We start from the raw sequence: 19,714 nt of genomic DNA on the forward strand, positions 1-19,714 counted from the left end.
TTCCTCTGAACAGGACTCAAACTCCAAGCCTGTCTCTCCCACGTGCCCATTATCAGAACAGGAGCCCTGAGGACAAAGACAGGCTGACCTGGAGGGAGGAGGCTGGGCAGCCCCGCTGGCTCTCTAAGGTGGAGTGGGTGCCTGGCTACTCAGACACTGGAGAGAGAAGCTCCCCACCGTATCCCCAGCAAACAAGGCTGCCAGGCATTGCTTTAGGGACATTTAGCAAAAGGCAGATGGTTCGGCCAGCAAGGGCAGGCAGGAGGAGTGGGGTGGGATGGGGTGAAGGTGGTGGGAAAGGACGCAGGCAGACACATCAGCAGTGGGAGGAAATCCGTGGCAGGGGGCAGGGTCTCATCCTTGGGGCCTGGAGTCAGAAAAAGGGAAACCAAGGTGCTGACAGGTCGCCAGGAGAGGGTGTAAGAATTTAAGGTGATACTGTATCCACAGCAACAAGGCCCGTCATTAGAAACAGGACTGAGTCCCAGGGGAGCATAGAACTAGAATAAAGTCCAACTGAATAGGGGTGGGGTGGGGGTAAGGTGTCAGGAGAAAGGCAGTGACAGGGAGCCAGGCAGGCCGTTATCCTAGTAGGTATCAGCAGACGGAGGGTGGAATTCTGCAAATACACTCAGACATAATTAACCTGTATTTCAGTGTCACAACACAGAAAAGATCACCTGGCTTCTGACACCTCCCTGGGCCACTAGCGGCGCTGGCATTTTTTTTTCCAAGATGGAGGTGCTACAAAATCAACAAATTTGGCAAACTGTTCAAGTTACAAAAGGGTTTGGAACATTCCAAATCAAGAAATACAGAATTCCTACATAAATAGAGATAATCCCCAAGTATAAACCAAATGCATTCTGCAGCATGTATATTTGCTCCATATACTTTCCCGATGAAAAGGCAAACTTTAGAGAAGCTGCTAAAACAACATGTGAGAAAAGAAAGCATATGAACTATGTTCCATTCATTTTGGTGGAAGACAAATAAAATGTCGTTATTTATTCTTCAATGAAACTATCACTCAATCCAAAGACAAATCATTGTCTAAGGACAGAACGAAGAACGGTATCCCAGCTGTAATTCCAGGAAACTGGAAGTCAAACTCGGATAACGTCAACTCAGACCCTGCCTGGGGGTTCCAGTAGCCAAAGCAGCATCACAGATGTGGCAGCGCAGCAGGAAGCAGGACTTGGAGATCCAGACTCTACCCCTCCTCTCTCCCTGCTCCTGTTCCATTTCATAAGTTGTATCAATCAGGGTGCTTTTGGTTGCAAATTTAAAAAATCCGACCTCAAATGACTATGCCATAAGGGGGGTTTATTGGCATATGTAGATGCAAAGCCCAGAGCGAGAGCTTGTGAGCTTCAGGCGAGAGTCAACAGGACTAGTAACTGGGACCAGAGGAATTTCACGCCTGACTCAGGCCTGGGTTATGTATCTGTTATGGAGACAATGTCAGGGACCAACCTTCACGAATGCTGTGCATGGCAGGGGGAAAAGGGAAGAACTAAAATAGTTACCCAAGAGGTGTGGCAGAGATGGCGGGCTGTCCAGGCCCAGTTCCTCTTCTCCCTGGGCACACAGACAGATCCCATTTCCCTGCTTCAGCGAAACTAGGTGTGGCCAAGTGACCCCTGGAACAAACTGGCACGGACCACTGCCAGGTCTGGCCCCAAGAACCTCTCACCCACGACCCTTCGTGCTCTTACCCCTCCCGAAAGCTTGTCGGTGCGGACATGCTCGGTGACCTTGGGAGCCACCGATGGAGGGAGCCTCAGTCCCTGAGTCGCCACTTCGAGAAGAGTCCTCCACTAATCGGGGACACTCCTTTCAGATTTGACATGACTGAGAGACGTTTATCAAGGCTGAGACTTTTGTATACTTTGGGTGTGTTATGACGGTCGGCCTATCCTAACAGGTGAAGAGATTAAGGCCCACAAGACTGGCTGGCTTGCCCAAGATACAGTTAGCTGATGAAAAGAAACCCCAAAACACAGGATGCGATGATCTTACCACTGGAATGCAAAAACAGAATTGAAAACAAGCAATAACCCTGAAAGCAACGGATAAAAAGAGAAGTAATGCGCAATACAGAGTCATTAAATATCCTTAAGCAGAATACACAAGGGAGAGGGTCAACTGGGAAGCCCTTTCTATGTCAAAACTTGTTGAAATTTTCTTCTCTTAGCAAACAGAATAAATGAAAAGTTTCTCTGATAACTCAGAACACACACTGTCTCACAATCAGAATTAAGAACGAGCCTCATTACACATAAAAGTGGTATAAATTCTTAAGATGAAAAGCGTCTGGGGGCTTGGGCTGAACCCCAGGGCAGGAGCAGCGGTGGTTCTGTGACCAGCACCTTCCCATCCTCTGAGAGCTGCTCCTCCCCATCCACCTCACCACCCTGCAACCCCCACCCCGACATCACAGAAGCCACCATTGGCCGTTGGGCGGGCAGGTGCCCTAAGCCAGGCCCGTCTTGGTCCTTCCCAGGACTTGCACGTGGGAACGAAAGGAGGAGATTCTCACGGATGAAGCTGTGAAATGGGGGCTGTTGTTGGGCCCTGCTTCCTGCTGAGCAGAAATAAACCAGCCCCAGAAAATGGAAGATGACAGAAGTGAGAGAGGAAGATGCAGAGAGTCCTGGTCTCATTGTCCCGGAGGCCGGTGTGCCCATCCTTCCGGGGCTGGTTAGTAGGGGAGGCTGTGGTGCCCACAGATTCTCTTAGGCCTCAGCTGGGTTAGGTTGCTGTCGCCTGCAGTCAAAAGCATCCTGACCAATATAATCAAGAGAACTGTCTCAAAAAAAAACAGACTAACAAAAAAAAACCATTCACGACATCTCATGAATCTCAAAAAGTAAAATGAAAACTACAGAAATAGCAAAATCTAGTACGGACTCAGAAACCAGGCTGCTAGCTAGGAAACCATAGGCAAATTCACCTTCCACTGGCTCAGTTTTCTTATTGTTAAAGGTGAGCCGTTAAGGTAATACCAAGCCCATTGGGTGTTCTTAGGGATTCAGTCAGTAATAAATGGAAGTAACTTAGAACAGTGCCTGGAACGCAGTCACTGGTGTGTGACAGCAATCTTAGTTTATTTCTAGGTCAGTGACCCATGTTTTTGTAGGTTTCAGTGTAACAAGCCAGATGAACAGAGGAGTTAAGCTGATCACAGGAAAGCCTGCTTGTCCCTCACAACCCGCCACGCAGCGGGGCGCCATCAAACCCGGAGGCCCTTTCGCCTGCACTGAAGGGTAACCTACCTCTGCAGTCACAGACTCCCCCAGGCGCTTAGCAAGGAGAAGCTGCATCAGCCACCAGCTCGCTCCTCTGGTCCCTAGGATATCCATTCTCTGCGGAAGGAAGGAAGGGAGGGTAAACGCTGCCCCAGAGCAGCCCACAGGGACCTCTCTGTCCTCGGAGCAGGCATGACCTTGACAGTTTGAACCCTGCATCCTATCTTAATCTGTTTTTTTAATGGAATGAATTCCATAAACACAAAAATCTGAGGGCATTTGTTCCACACATGAAATACTTCCTCCAACAGCTACCTATTTCCTTCTCAGAGCTCCACCATCACCAGGTTCTTTTACTGGTTCTGCTGACTCCCTTGGGGAGACATTCTCAGCAGATCGCTTGTGAGCAAACTGCCCAGTCCAGAGGGCACCGAGTCCCTGCCATATGGGTTACCGGAGGCGGGCGGTGTGTGAGGCATGGGCGGAAGCTGGGGAGGGCCAGGACCCACATCGGGCTGGGCTCTGGAGGTCAAGGGAAGGAGTCTGGATTGGCCGATGGGGAGCTGCAAGGAGCTTTGAGCAGGAGATGGCACAGCTGGATTTACAGCTGATCACTCTGCTCCCCCTCTTCGAACCTCTGCTTCTAGAGCAGCAAATCTGGACCGCCTGCATATGGGGGGTCTGATTGTCTGGGAACTTAACAATGAGGTCTGGCCTGGCTCGGTGGTTGAGTATCGACCTATGAACCAGAAGGTCATGGTTTAATTCTCGGTTGGAGCACATGCCCGGGTTGGGGCTCGATCCCCGGGGGGGGGGGGGGGGGGGCGGCATACAGGAGGCAGCCGATCACAGATTCTCTCTCATCACTGATGTTTCTCTCATCACTGATGTTTCTCTCTCTCTCTCCCCACCTCCCTTAAATCAATAAAAAATATATATTTTAAATTGAGTTCTAAACGTATGTCCTTCAGAAGAATAGCTTAGGTGGAGTAGAAATTCCAAAAAATGTCCCCATGAGGGAGAAATAATAATAAGGTAGATCACATAATGCTGAGTGAGAGAAGTGTTACATAAAAAGAGTACATAGTATATAACTCTACTTACATGAAATTCTAGAACAAACAAACAAAGCTAATCTACAATGGGAGAAAAATTAACACAAATGTAACAACTGTTATCATTTTTGGTGTGTATTACCTTCATGTTTTTTCACATGCACATATTTTATGTGGTGATAATATACAACTTGATTTCATATATCATGAAGGCAGATGACTTCAGCAATCCGGCTGTACCGCAGTAGCGAAGGCTAAGGGGACGGGGCAAAGCCCTCAGGCCATCATTTAGAAACTGCTCACTCCAAAGCAACCTGGTGGGAAGGAGCCGGCGCGGGCCAGTGCCTGCACCCTGGAAGCACGAGTTCAGTCCACAGCAGCCCTGACCAGAGACCCCTCCGGCCGGCTGACATCACTGTTCTCCGGCAGAAACTGAGCCCAGTAACCGAGCTCTCACTGTGGCAGAGCCAGCCCTAGGAACAACTGAGCCTACACCAAAACCACGCGCTGGCCCACGAGTCACTGTGGGATCCGGGGCTGACCTACGCGGCAGAAATATTCTTGGCCTCTCAAGACAAACACAGCTTTGGCTCCGATCACTGTTTTCTGGTTTACAGGCCAGCAAGGCAGTACACCCCTGTTTATTTTTCCATTATCAGTATATTTAGCCGCACTGAATGCATTATAACAGAGCTTCCTTCTCTAACGACCCGGTGGTGAGAAAACAATTCTGATTAATAACCACCGGAAAACAAGGCAAGCCCGGCAGTTCTATGGGCTCTTCCCGCACCTTCTCGCATACGCTCACCTTACATCCAAGGAGCCGGGGCTCGCAGACGAGTGCCGTGATTTGCCTAGCTCACAGTTAAACCAGAACCAAAGCCAGAATTCTGACTCCAATTCCCCTGCCCTCTTTGTACCACAGTCAACGGTATGTTCAGATTTCTGAACAGGCCCTGGAGAATCGGGGGACAGGGAGACACACACAATCAGAGACAAGTCTTCTCTCCCATGAATGCATCATCCAAAAAGAAGCCTAATCTTTTTTTGTTGCTCACCCTCACCCGAGGATATTTTTCCCATTGATTTTTAGAGAGAGTGGAAGGGAGAGGGAGAGAGACAGAGAGAAACATTGATGTGAGAGAAACACATCGATTGGTTGCCTCCTGCACATACCCTGACCAGGGCCAGGGAGCCTGCAACCAAGGTACGTGCCCTTGACCGGAAATGAACCCGGGACCCTTCAGTCCACAGGCCGACGCTCTATCCACTGAGCCAAACCGGCTAGGGCAAGAAGGCTAACCTTACATCTCCACATTACTTACAAAAGCCAAGTGCAGCTCCTGGCCCACAGTGAGCACTAAGTGGATGTGTGCTGAATGAATGAAGGAATACTTCATTGCTCCAATAAAGAACCAGTGCTCTCCCTATCACAGACCCTACCAAACTGGAGCTCTGTGTGAGGGAGAAGGGAGACTAGAGGCCACTAAAACACTGGGGGGCATTTTAACAGTATCTACCATGAGCTTTTAAAAGTTAATAGAACACTACGAACTACTGATACATCAAACCCGTAAATCTCAAAACACATAATGCTCAAAGAAGTGTTACATAAAAAGAGTACATAGTATATAACTCTACTTATATGAAATTCTAGAACAAACAAACAAAGCTAATCTACAATGGGAAAAAAATTAACACGAATGTAACAACTGTTATCATTTTTGGTGTGTATTACCACTGTGTTTTTTCATATGCACATATTGTATGTGGTGATAATATACAATTTGATTTCATATATCATTGCTTATTAAGTCACTCTCTTATTTTGTTTTAAAAAATATATCTTTATTGCTTTCAGAGAGGAACAGAGAGAGAGAGAGAGAAACATCAATGATGAGAGAGAATCATTAATTGGCTGCTTCCTGCACGCCCCCACCGGGGATGGAGCCCGCAACCCGGGCATGTGCCTGACCGGGAATAGAACCATTACCTCCTGCTTCATAGGTCAACACTCAACCATTGAGCCATGCCCCCCTGGCTGGTTTTGCATTTTTGAAAATAATTAGAAGGACAGTTGCAGGGATGGTGGGGAGAAACTGCCTGGGAAGGGGCACGAGGGAACTTTCTGGGTGATGACAATGTCCTATAACAGTGATGGCAAACCTATGACACACATGTCAGAGGTGACACGCGAACTCATTTTTTTGGTTGATTTTTCTTTGTTAAGTGGCATTTAAATATATAAAATAAATATCAAAAATATAAGTCTTTGTTTTACTATGGTTGCAAATATCAAAAAATTTCTATATGTGACACGGCACCAGAGTTAAGTTAGGGTTTTTCAAAATGCTGACACTCCGAGCTCAAAAGGTTCGCCATCACTGTTCTATAACTTGAGAGAGGTTTTGATTACACAGGCAAATGTATGGATTTGTCAAGACTCAGCAAATGTACAATAAATATTTGTGCATTTTATTGTATGTAAATTACACCTCAAAAGAAAAAAATCTAAACAAATAATGAACCTTAATTAATGACATTCATGCTATAATATTGAAGGGGAGGTGTACTGATGATTATAATTACTTTAAAATGCATAAAAGAAAAAGGAGGTGGCTACACAGGATTAGATAGATAGAAAGATAGATAAATAGATAGATGATAAAGCAAGAACAGTAAAATGCTAATGTAAAATTCTTCCGGGAATGCTGTATATTTGAGATTTTTCGTAATAAAATGTTAAAAATACTGAAAAATAGTGAACAGTAATGAGGCAAGCTTTTGGAGTGCTAGCCATGTTTTATCTTGATCTGGGTGGCGGTTACACGCATCATACATGTGTAAAATCTTACCAAGCTGCCCACTTTGTACATGTTTCTGACTGCATTTCTTATTTCACAAAAAATGTTTTCAATAAACAGCAATCAGAATAGGACTTCAAAGTGTGTATAATTTATATCCTCAAAGAGATAAGGGAGTAGAATGCTACAACCAAAAAAAACATGAATAAGCAGAGAACAAACCATAAATCTTGAACACAAAAACTGCCCAATTTTAAAACTCAATGGGCTCAAGGGCTGTGCAGACCTTGAGGAATGAGTCAGTAGCTGGAAGAGTGGACTAAAAAACCCTCCCACACTGTGGTGCAGAGATGGGAAGTAAGAGAACAGTGCAGCCCTAACCGGTTTGGCTCAGTGGATAGAGCGTCGGCCTGAGGACTGAAGGGTCCCAGGTTCAATTCCGGTCAAGGGCATGTACCTTGGTTGCGGGTACATCCCCAGTAGGGGGTGTGCAGGAGGCAGCTGATCAATGTTTCTCTCTCATCGATGTTTCTAACTCTCTATTCCCTCTCCCTTCTTCTCGGTAAAAAATCAATATATTAAAAAAAAAAAAAAAAAAGAACAGGGACTTTGAATCATCATTTTTTTAAAAAAATGAGAGAACAGTGCGGAGACACTGAGCGCAGACCAAGATGTGTCAAACCCTATCATTTGGCCCTGGCTGGTATGGCTCAGTGGATAGAGTGTACATGCCTGGTTGCGGGCACAATCACCAGTGGAAGTGTGCAGGAGGCGGCCGATCAATGATTCTCTCTCATCACTGCTATTTTTATCTCTCTCTCCTTCTCCCTTACTCTCTGAAATCAATAAAAAGATATTCAAACAAACAAAAAACCCTATCATTTGGAGGGAGCGGCAAAAGAAAGAAAATGAGGAAATGGAAAGGGGACATCTGAGGAAATAACAGCTAAGTGTTTCCTAGGACTAATGAACAAAACAATTTTTAAAAATCATTTTGAATTACAGTTATTTAAAGGAATCTACATGGAGGGAGAAAACATGCCACCACTTTATGGGACGCTCTCTCCCGATTATGCAACGTAAGTAATTGTGCAACTGAAGCGATCCTTGTTCCTTTCTGTATTTTTCAAGTTTTCTGCAATGAACATTACTGTCTTAATAAGGGGGAAAATAAAAGTTTACTTTTATAACATGATTCCAGAACCAAGAGACCAGAAAGGCTTTTGAAAGAACTCCCTAACCTCTCTCCTCTGGCTTCTGCCCTATGCTATTACAGTGAACCTGTTTCTGGAAGCGGTCACCACAAACTGGGGCAAGTCATTTGATCTCCTTAAATGTCTGCTTCTTTAGGTCTTCAAGAGGGAAAATAAAATCCCTCCTTCCTGCGTCACAGGAGCTTGGGGAACATCAAATGAGACGCTGCATAAAAATAGCGCCTGGTAAACCAGAAAGCCCTGCACAAGTTGTGGCATTCTATCAGTCCTTCTCTGCTGGTGAACCCCACCTCCCAGTCGCCCTCCAGTTACCTCCTCCCTCCCTCCCCAAATCCAGTCTGCCTCAGCCTGCCAGCTCCTCCTTCCCAAGCCACCCCAGACATTACAGATGCCTGGTCACACCTCGTGCCTACAGCAGGCCCACCTCCAGCTCTTGCTCACCCCACACGCACGACAGTTTCCTCTGAAACTTAATCTTCATAAAATGTGTTTACCCTGAGGAAAGTGAAAAAGCCTTTGGGAGCTCTCTAAGGTTTACAGGATGGACTTCAAACTCCTCAACCTGGCTTTCAGGCCCTCCATCCTATTCCTGGTCAGCCCCCTCCCAGTCTGCAAAGCAAGCCACCCCTCCACCCTCACACTTGTCTACCTGTCCAGGCCCAAGTCCCCCCTCCCTTCCTGTCTCTATACCTTACGACCAATCCAGACCAAGCTCCTGGCTGTTCCCTGAGCACCCATCCATTCCTGTGGCACTACCATCACTTCCAGGGCGGAGCCCTGCCACACCTTCCCAGGGAGGACTTCTTGTGCCCTGAGGGCAGGGCCTGGTACAGCCCTCCTATACTTTCTATAGTAGGCACTCAAATTAACCTGCTAATCATTTTAGTCCCTAAAATAAAGTTTCTTTACCTAACTGAATTTTGTAGTATTTTTTCTTTATAGCGTTATTACCTATGTATCTATTATACACAACCCCACATAATATACTGTTTAGCTATTAAATTTTAAATAAAAGGAATTATGTTTCATAAGTTCTTATATAACTTCTCTCAACATTAAGTTTTAGAAATTGATCTGCGTTGATACCTGTGGCTACAATCTATTCATTTTCAAAGCTGTAAACTAGTCAGTCCACTGTTTAAGCATATCACAACTTATTTACGTGGTTGATGGACATTTGGGTTTTATCAAAAAGTTTGCTTGCCCAGCCAATGTGGCTTGGGGGTTGAGGTTCGGTTCCCAGTTGGGGCACATGCTCGGGTTATGGGCTTGATCCCCGGTAGGTGAAGTGGGGAGAGAGCTGATGGATGATTCTCTCTCATCACTGATGTTTCTGTCTCTCTCTCTCTCCCTCTCCCTCCCTCTCTCTGAAATCAGTAAAAACATATTTTTTAAAAGTTTGCTTATTAAAAACAATGCTGTTGCCCAGCCCGTGTGGCTCAATGGTTGAGAGTCGACCTATGGACCAGGAGGTCATGGTTCGATTCCGGTCAGAGCACCTGCCTAGGTTGCAGGCTCATGCCAATCAATGATTCTCTCTCATCACTGAGAGAGTTTCTCTCCCTCTCCCCTCCTCTCTGAAGTCAATAAAAATATATATATTTTAATAAATAAAATAAAATGCTGCTATGAATATTCTTGTACATGTTTCCAGTTCATTTGTGTAAGAGTTCCCAGGAGTGACACTGCTAGGTCATATGCTCAACTCTCCTTGATAATGACAGTGGTTTCCCCAAGTGGTAGCACTGATTGGCACTTGTACCTACAGCGTTGAAGAGTTCCTCAAAACACTGTCAGCTTTTAAGTGTCTGCCAATTTGATGGGTGTAAAATGTTACCTCATTGTGGTTTTCGTTTGGATTTCCCCAGTGCGGGTGAACATCTTTGCATACACTTATTAGCCATCTGGCTTCCTCTTTAATGACATGCCTGTTCAAGTCTTTGCCTACTTTTCAAATGGGCTGTCTTTTTCTTATTGACTTGTAGGGCTTCTATGTATATTCTGGATTCTCATATTTTATTGGTATTATGTGTTGCAAATTTTTTCCTGTCTACGGCTTTCCTTCATTTTCACTCTCTTTTGATGAGAAGTTCTTTATTCTAAGGTAGTTGAACTTAAGAACCCTTTTATTTCTGGTAAGTAGTTTGTGTAACTTGTTTAATAAGTCTTTCTGTACCCAGAGGTCATGACAATATTTATATTTCCTTTTAATTAACATTTCAAAAGGAAGTTATATAAATGATCAATAAGCACATAAAAAGTACTCCAAAATATTAGCCATTAAGGAAATGCAAATTAAAACCATGAGATACCATCACACACCACCAGAATGGCTAAAATTAAAAGACTGATAACACCAAATGGGGGCAAGAATGTAGAGCAACAGAACTTTTATACATTGTTGGCAGGAGTGTGAAATTGTATAACCATCTTGGGAAAAGTTCAAGCAATTTCTTAAAACACTAAACAGATAGATATCCTATACCCAGCAATTCCACTTCTTGGTATTTACCCAAGGGAAATGAAAGCATATGTCCACAAAGTAATACATATAAGAATATTCATAGCAGCTTTATTCTTAATAGTGCACAGAAATAGAAACAGCCCTAGTATCCATCAATGAGAGAATGGATAAGTGAAATGTGATCTAGTCATACAACAGAATACTTCTTAGCAAGGGGGGAAAAAGCCTACTGACTCATGCAACATAGATGAATCTCAAAAATACTACGCTGAGTGAAAGAGGCCTTACATCAAATACATACTTGAAGATTCTATTTATGTGAAGCCTAGAACAGGCAAATAAAATTTATAATGGAAAAAATCAGAACAGTGTTTGCCACTGGGTGGGAGTAGGAATGGGGGAGAAGCACAGAGAACTTTTTGGAATAATGGTAACATTTTCTTATCTTGACAAATTTGCATTTAAACAGATGTATACCTTAGTTAAAAAAAAAAAAGAGAAACAAACAAAATTTGAACTCTAAGTGATATGCATAATAAAGTGTTTCAGGGTTAATTATATTGATGTGTGAACTTACTTTAAAATGCATCCAAAAATAAAACAGACTGCTGGATGGACTAAGGAATGGAGAGATGTGATAAAGCCAATATAGGAAATTGTTAGCTGCAGGTGGTAGCTAGGTAATTCAACTTCGCTGTATGTTTGAAATTTTTCACAATATAATATTAGGGAAAAGACAAAACACATTTTATTGATTTTCAGAGAGAGAAGAAGGGAGGGGAGGGCAGAAGAGAGGGGGGAGGGCGGGGAGGGAAGGAGGAAGGGAGAGAGGGAGAGAGAGGGAGAGAGAGAGAGAGAGAGAGAAAGAGAGAGATGTGAGAGCCCAAGATGGATGGGCTGCCTCCTGCACCCCAGGCATGTGTCTGGACTGGGAACTGAACCGGCCAACTTAGCCACACAACAAAAATATATTTTAAAAAGGAAGAGATCTGCTTTTTAAAAAATAAGCAAATATACTTTAAACAATAAAGACTTTAAATTTTTTTTTAAATAAGCAAATGTACCTGAGCCAAGTTTGCCTTTGAGAAAGATGACTGAAAGAAAAGACCGATCCTTACGTGTGATAGTGCCTTGGGGTACAATACACTTCCACACAGGTGATTTTAAGTGGTCCTCGCCAAGACCCAGGTATTCTAGCCCCATTTTATGCTCGAGAAAACTTCGGGTCAGAACTGGGCAAACATCCCACAACCAACACCTGATGGAGCTGGACCTAAACCTTTGTCGCTGGCTCTTCCTTCACCTGTTACCCTTTCAAACACATCTCTGTGGGGAGCTGCCGTCAACTCCAAAGATTTGAAGACAAAGTGGACACTGACGTGCCACCAGCCCTTTGGGGTGTCCCAGGGGCAGAGTGAGAAAAGCTGAAGTGGCTGCTGTACTCGTTAGCGGGCCATGAAAGGGAGACACACAGACACACTAACCGAGCATCAATCTACCGCACAGAAGGTTTATTTCCAGCCCATACAGAATACAGGCCTGGCCAGCACCCGCTCCTGGGGTTCTTTAGGGCCACCCTCAGAGTTTGGGGAAATTTATGACATCCTTCCTGCCTGTGTGGATGAGCAAACGGCAGATGATGCCTGCAGCTGAGAAGCTGTCATACAAAAAACGTCAACAGAAACAAAGAAAACGTGTCAAAGCAGCTCTCTGACAACATACTCAACCCCACTTCTCACCAGAGCAGAACAAAGAGAAAAAAGGCGGGGGGGACCCAGGAAGAATGCTCAACCCTAATACGGCCAAGATTTTAAAGGCAAAACTTTACTATCCACCCCACAGATTAATCACTGGCTTAGGGTATACCGGCTTTATGTTAAAAAAATATACAACACAGCCCAGCTGGTGCGGCTCAGTGGTGGAGTGTCGACCCATTGCACCAAGAGGTCACCAGTTCAATTCCTGGTTGGGGCACATTTCCGGGTTTCGGACTGGATACCTGGTGGGGAGCGTGCAGGAGGCAGACGATCGATGTTTCTCTCTCATTGATGTTCCTATCTTGTTCTCTCTACTGGCACAGGGCAGAATACAGCTGCCACTCCCACAAACATGGGAGCCTAATGTAGGGCTGGAACCAAGTTCCCCGGGAAGTCAAGACTTAACAAAATCCCCACCAGGTAGACTGAGACACCTGCTTAAAACCCAGGTGACCGGTGACACCTGTAACCGCACAGACAGCCAGAGAACGGGAGGTGCAATGGAGACAGGTAGTTAAGGAGAGCAACCACCCAGGGAGTGAGAGAACAAAGGATTTGAATCTCAGCTTAAGGCTCTGGCCTTGGGTGAGTTTCCAACATCAGCTGCCGGTCTGGCAAAAGGGAGTGGTGGCAGCCCCTCACGGGGCGGCAAGGATGACATGAGGTAACATCTGTAAGGCATCCGGCACAGCGCCTGCAGCAGAGAAGGCATCCAGGAAATGGTGGGCATTATTAATATGAATAGTCTGCACTCTAAGAACTGCAGAGCCCATGCCTCCCGCTGTCTCAGTGCATTGAGAAAGCAGGCTGAAGTCCCTGGCCTTGGACAAGACCAAGGGATTACTCAAGTCCTGAGCAACCTCTCTCTCTGTGCTTTGATTTTTTTTTTTTTTTAATATTTGGTCCTTTAGGCATCGTAGGTTATTCTGAGATGTCTGCCTCCCCCTGTGGCCTCCCATCAGGACCCTTCTCTATTGAAGAACCCAATCCAAATGGGCAGCCAGCAGGGAAAACCAGCGTCAAGAGCTCCTTTACAGGGAACACTTGTGCCGAGGGGGCCTGTGGTCCCTTCAGCAGGGAGAGGGTCAAGGCCAGCCCAGGGCAGGTCTGAGCTGATAAGAGTTGTGACATCATAACATCTATCTCAAAAACCACAGTTAAAATTATGGTGGAAATATTAAGCACTAACACAATATGTAGTACAAATGCAGATTTTATAGACATAGACTAGGTATTGAAGAAAATATGAAAAGCCAAATCTCTATGCGAGGCCTGGCAAAATAATAAGATTCTATATACCAAAAGGTTTAAGTGCAGGATAATGAGAGAACTCACAGTCCATGAACGCCAGAGATAAATTACAGTCACTTATTTCAGAAACAGAAAGGGGAGGGGGGTGTCTCATTTTCTCAATTGTATTTCCAGAGGGAAATTTTCTATACTTGCATATAATCTACCAAGGATCAATGACCTCTCGTGGGGGGAAAAGCAGTCAGGTCACGCAAAAAGAGACATCTGCTTTAGCTTAGGGAAATATAAAGATGTGATTAATCCACTTGGTATATTAAGAGCAGGAAATAAATTTGATTCCACAGCCAAGAAACACTGAGAAACTACACAACTTTGGTTGAGTAAGATGGCTAGTTTGGCCAGTTTTGTGGAGGAAGATGGGCAAGCTGGTGGGGAGAAGAGAGAGCGAATACGAGGTGAGGAAAAGAGAACGACAGAGTGAAGACTGGACATGGCCAAAACAGAAATCCACCTGAGAGGATTCCGAGTGCTGGAGGCAGTGGCCCTGGGTCAGTGTGTGGCTATGCTATTCTCTGTCACCTGTTGTGCCCTGCTCATCCAACTACACTAACCCTTCCATCTTTACAGGGAAATCCACTCTGCTCACCAAGGTGAAAACAGATTGCTCCCTGGGTCCAAATAACCCGAGATTTCCTCAAAATCAAACCCAAGTTCTACAGCCTCCACGCTGGTTTCTATTTCTCCTTTTTTATGGGCTGGGTGGATTGCCCACTTCTACAGCCTGGTGCACACAAGTCTCCACTTCAACAAATGGCCGTGAAGACCTGTGGGAGCTTGTGGGGTACAGCAGTGAACGAAACAGACGTGACTGCCACTCCACAGAGCTGGCTAGCGACACAGGGTGGGGAGGGCATCAATCAGGGCAGTGCTTTGGGTGTTTGCTAAAAGGGAGGGAGGGTGAGCATATAGGGTCCCCTCTGACACCCTGCCCCACACACTCAGCTCTTTTCAGGGCCACTCAAGTCCTAGCTAAGGAAAGGGCAAACAGAGGAAATCCCAAAACTGACAGAAGACACTGAAATGTTACAGTTAACGCTCACCCCAATTGAAAACAAAACTGAACACAGCATTCATCATCGGTAACCACACAGGCTGTAACTCCCGAAATGAATCAACAGTCACAGAGTACTTTTAGTTATATTTAAATAAAGTTCATAAAGATGACCCAGCCTACTGTATTACAAGATCCTAAAGTACCTTTGGAATCATTAAGGAGCATACTGTATTTATTGAGCTTTACTGTTAAGTGTATTTCTTGTACTTTGAATACTCATGTTCTAATGTGCGGTCTGCCTCTAAGATACACCTCGATAGAAGGGCTCCATAATCAAAACAAGTTTGGGGAATGTTGCAAGTTTGGGGAATGATTTGGGGAGCCACAGTGTGTTTTTGAAAATTCAGTTTTATGACCAATCCTGCATGAAAGAATTCTGCAGAACTTAGTCTGAGCCAGTATTTCCCAAATTTATTTGACCATGAACCATTTTTTTAATTTAATACTTATTAAGAGTACACAACTTGCTTCAGGGAACACATGTGGGATCACTACAGTGTAGGGAATACACTGCTTAATAATTAATCTGAAAATGCAATTAATTACCACTCTCCCAAGCATGTGCTGATGAACTGGTGTTTACTCTATGCTTTAGGAATATAAAAACTTCCCCCAATGAGTTTCTTACTGAAAATCACTCAACAATATGCTGACTTACTGTATTTTTTAAGAAGAAAAATTTTAATGAACAGAAATTGGATCTTGATATGTTAATAAAAAGGATTCAAATTAATTGTAAAATAATGCGATTTTGCTAAATTGCTGGCAGTTTATCCTCTCTAAGCATGCATTTTTATATTTCCAGAGTGTATTTAATATATTCCCTTAAAGAAACAATATTGAACAAAAAAAGGCCAATATTTACCTCTGCCCTATTACCAGAAATGTCTAATTATAAAGACCTAGAACTGAGATGTGGTATCAACATGTACAGTTCGTGAGTCACAAGCATGAGACTATAGTATGTCTGTGGTTGTGATATTGTTACTTACAATGTGACCCCTCGTCTGGATATAATAATATTTTTTTCTTTTTTTTCTATATTTATTGATTTCAGAGAGGAAGGAAGAGGGAGAGATAGAAACATCAATGATGAGAGAGAGTCATTGATCGGCTGCCTCCTGCACGTCTCCTACTGGGGATGGAGCCCACAACCCAGGCATGGCCGGAATCGAACATGGGACCCTTCAGTCCACAGGCCAACGCTCTATCCACTGAGCCAAACTGGCTTGGGCAATATAATATAGTCTTAAAGCCTATGTTGGAGGTTTTACAGAATCAAATTCCAGTGACTGAAAATGTTTCAACATTCAGTTACCAATAAAAAAACACACATACAAACTCGGTCAACATTTCTTTAACACCTACTACACGCATGCCACGGGATTAAGCACTGTCATGGCAAATGTACTTTTGTGGGACCCAAATCAAGACGATGGTCTGACAGCAGGACAGAAAATCTAAGACTCTTGGAAACTCAGGGAACATCGGGCACGGTGGATAACAGGCTTAGAGTAAGATGCTGCACTGGAGAGGCTTATAAGACACCAGGGGCATTTCAGACAGCCACACCGCCACAAAAGGGCCACGAAGACAGAAAGGCCTCTCGCTAAAAAGGCTACTGTCACGGCCTAAAAGCTTAATATCAGTGAATGCAAGACAAACCGAGATTAGACTCGGGCCAAAAAAACTTGAAAGCTGTTAAAAGTTTCCAGATTCAACGTCACTTGTTGTAATGCTTTAAAAAAAAAAAAAAAAAGCCAGTTAGGTAGGCTTAATGGATAAGCATTATGCGGATATGCGGAGCAGCTTGGGTCAACAGTCTAAAACCACTGCTGGTGTGTGTGTCTTTGAAGAATCTACCCAGAGAGTGCGCACCTTCGGATAATGAGAACAAGGAAAATGAGTTCTCACGTGATATACAGGGAGGGATGGGGAAAATCACTTCCACCTGCTATAGAAAAAAAAAATATGACTACTGATGCAGAAAGCTAACCCAGCTACAGCCCTCAAGCTCGGGAGGTCTCGCAGTCCTCAGTTGAAAAGAAAAGCAGGTTAAGTTTGCACAGAAAAGCAGGTTAAGTTTGCACAGAAAAGCAGGTTAAGTTTGCACAGAAAAGCAGGTTAAGTTTGCACAGAAAAGCAGGTTAAGTTTGCACAGAAAAGCAGGTTAAATTTGCACAGAAAAGCAGGTTAAGTTTGCAAACGACTCGACTCTGAGCAGCTGCGGGGAGAGGGATGCTGCTCTTCAACCACCTGTGACCATTCGCACCAATCTGCCTTCCCTCCTTTAGTAAAACATCAACAACGCATACGTTCCAGCTGTAACAGTTCAAGTCAGAGCCCTGGAAAACTGCTGCTGTGTGCCCTACTGAACTTTATTTTATTTCCCCTTTTAAAAAAAGAAAAGATGATCATTCTTAAAAAAAAAAAAAATAGCAAAGATTAAGGCCCAGAAACTTTGAGAAAACATAGCCGAGGCAATACACTTTGGAGAAGACGTTCAATTATTAAAAAAAAAAAAAAAAAAGACAAGAAAGTCACAGATGTGTTCCACCAGTCAGACTGCTTAATTAAAAAAAATTAACTTTGTTCTGATGACTGTTTCAAAGCCGGCGTTCCTGGTCGGGTTCTGTAAATCCGTGCACTGCACACACGTCTGCGGAGAGACGTGAACCTCAAATGCACCCGCCGCAGGGGATGGTCCCCACGCAGCGCGCGGGCCCCGCGACGCCCCCTTCCCTCCACCGGGAACCAAGTTCACCCCGACCCGGCTCCGGGGATCCCCGTCCTTCTGGGGGGGGGGGGGAGGGAACGGCCTCCAGCGCCTTCGACAATTCACAGAGGACCCCAGGCTCCGGATGGCTGGTGCCTCCCCGAAACCGCCGCCACGGCCCGGACGCGTCCTCACCCCACAACACCCTTCATCAGGGCCCGGGGCCCGGTCGCTGCCCGGCGGGACGGGCTGCGGGCGTCCGTCCGTCACCCGGAGCCCGGCCTGGGCACCGCGGCCCGGGGGCGACCCCGCCCGGCCCGGAGGGAGAGCTCCCGCCCGCCCGGCGCCCTTACCTTACAGTCGCGATGCTGGGGGAGGTCCGCGGGGAGGGCGCCGCTGGTGGTGGCCAAGGCTTCGGGCTCCAGAGGGAGCAGGGCGCCCGGCCCGCCCGGCGGGGGCAGCAGCGCCGCGGGGTCCTGCGCGTCCTCGGCCTCCCGGGCGCCCGGGTACACGGTCTGGGTCCCGGAACTGCACATGCTCGAAGCGCAGCCCATGCTGGCGGCGGCCGCTCTCCGGTCAGCAAACGGTCAGCCAACGGCCCGCCCGGCGCCTCGCGGCCACCGCCAGCGCCGTGTCATCGCCGCGCGGGCGGGCGGGCGGGCGGACGGCCGGAGCGCGGGTCTCACGTCAGGAAGCGCGGCCGCCGCTTTTATCACGAGGCGGCGCGGAGGGGGCGCTGGGGCGGGGGCGCCGCGGACGCCCCGCCGAACATGCCCTCCCCAGGCGCCCGGCCGCCCTCACATCGCCCACTCGCCCGCCGCGCTTCCGGGAAACGCCGGGGAGGAGATTCGCGCTCTCCCCGCCGGGAGCCCGCGGCGCCCGACACCTCGCGGCTCCGACCCCCGAAAGAAGCGCCCCGGCGGCCTCGCCGCGCCCGCCCTGAGGCCCGGGCTGAGGGGAGCCCGTCGGGCGGCCGCCCGCGGAGAGGCAGGGAGCGCGGATCCAGGCGGCCCGGCCCGCGCCGTCGAGAACCGCAGACACGGCGCGCCCCCGGGACCTGCGGGCTCCGGCTCGGGCTCCGCGGGTTTGGAGGCGGCGCCACGCCCCGCGCCGAGCGGCAGCCTCCGGGGCCGGCGTCTGGGCGCAGCACCTGGGGCGCCGCCGCCGCCTCCCGCGCGCCGCACTGCGCATGCGCGGCCCGAGGGGCAGGGGCGGCTGCGGGCGCTGCGGGGAGCAAGGCAGGGACTCGACCCAGGACATCAGCGGCGCGGGGGGCGGTGACCTCGAGCCCCCGAAACCCCGATGGCCACCGGGAGACTCCATCTTGTTCCTTTGAATTTTACGAAGCTGCCCCCTCCCATGCTCCCCTCGCCCGGACCCAAGAGAAGCCTGAGCCCGGTCTGTCCTGGAAAGTGGGGTGGGAGGAACTCCCAGGGCTCCCCCATTCTTGGCGCCTCCTCCACCCATAAGCCTTCCCTCACGCGGAACTCGGATGTTGGGGGTCTGGCACACAGACCATCAGGGGTTCAGATGCCAGCTCTGCCCCTTCGCAGCTGCATGACCTCAATCGGGCCACGACCTCTGAGCCAGAGAGGCCCTGCAAGGACCCCCGTTTGCGGGGGTAAGGGGGGGGCGAAGAGAGGGCCACGAGGGTGCCCCACGACCCCTCAAGCCAAGTCCTGGAGCACCGCGCCAGGCTGCACCTGCCACCGGGAGGCTGCGCTGCTAAGAAGCTGCGTTAGCGCCAGGCCACTCCCCCACCCACTCCCTCTTCCTCGCGTTTTAACCGATGGACTGACTGGTCCGTCCAGGCGCTGGAGGCTCCAAGGCAGCGGTTCTCAACCTTCCTAACGCCGCGACCCTTTAATACAGTTCCTCATGTCGTGGTGACCCCCAATTTCATTGTTACAAATGGGACATCATGAAAGCATAGTGATTCATCACAAAAACAATATGTAATTATAGATGTTTTCCGGTGGTCTTAGGGGACCCCTGTGAAAGGGTCGTTCGACCCCAAAGGGGTCGCGACCCACAGGTTGAGAACCGCTGCTCCAAGGGCTTCCTGCTTGTGGGAGCAGAGCCAGGCCT

The 19,714-nt window shown here is 47.3% G+C and overlaps 1 protein-coding gene across 3 annotated transcripts in view; it reads right to left on the bottom strand.

The window, feature by feature from the left end:
- PDE8A (phosphodiesterase 8A) overlaps positions 1 to 19,714 on the bottom strand; it is a 412,152-nt gene that overhangs the window by 366,986 nt on the left and 25,452 nt on the right. For 2 of the 3 annotated variants that reach the window (XM_059678007.1, XM_059678009.1), the window contains exon 1: positions 17,980 to 18,798. The exons of the other annotated variant lie outside the window; for it this stretch is intronic. In XM_059678007.1, coding sequence (XP_059533990.1) covers positions 17,980 to 18,180 — 201 coding nt within the window. In that variant the 5' untranslated portion in view covers positions 18,181 to 18,798. Of the gene's footprint in view, positions 1 to 17,979; positions 18,799 to 19,714 lie in introns of those variants that run through there. 3 annotated transcript variants of the gene reach the window in all.

The sequence above is a fragment of the Myotis daubentonii genome, chromosome 21, assembly GCF_963259705.1.
Source record: "Myotis daubentonii chromosome 21, mMyoDau2.1, whole genome shotgun sequence".
NCBI classification, from domain to species: domain Eukaryota; kingdom Metazoa; phylum Chordata; class Mammalia; order Chiroptera; family Vespertilionidae; genus Myotis; species Myotis daubentonii.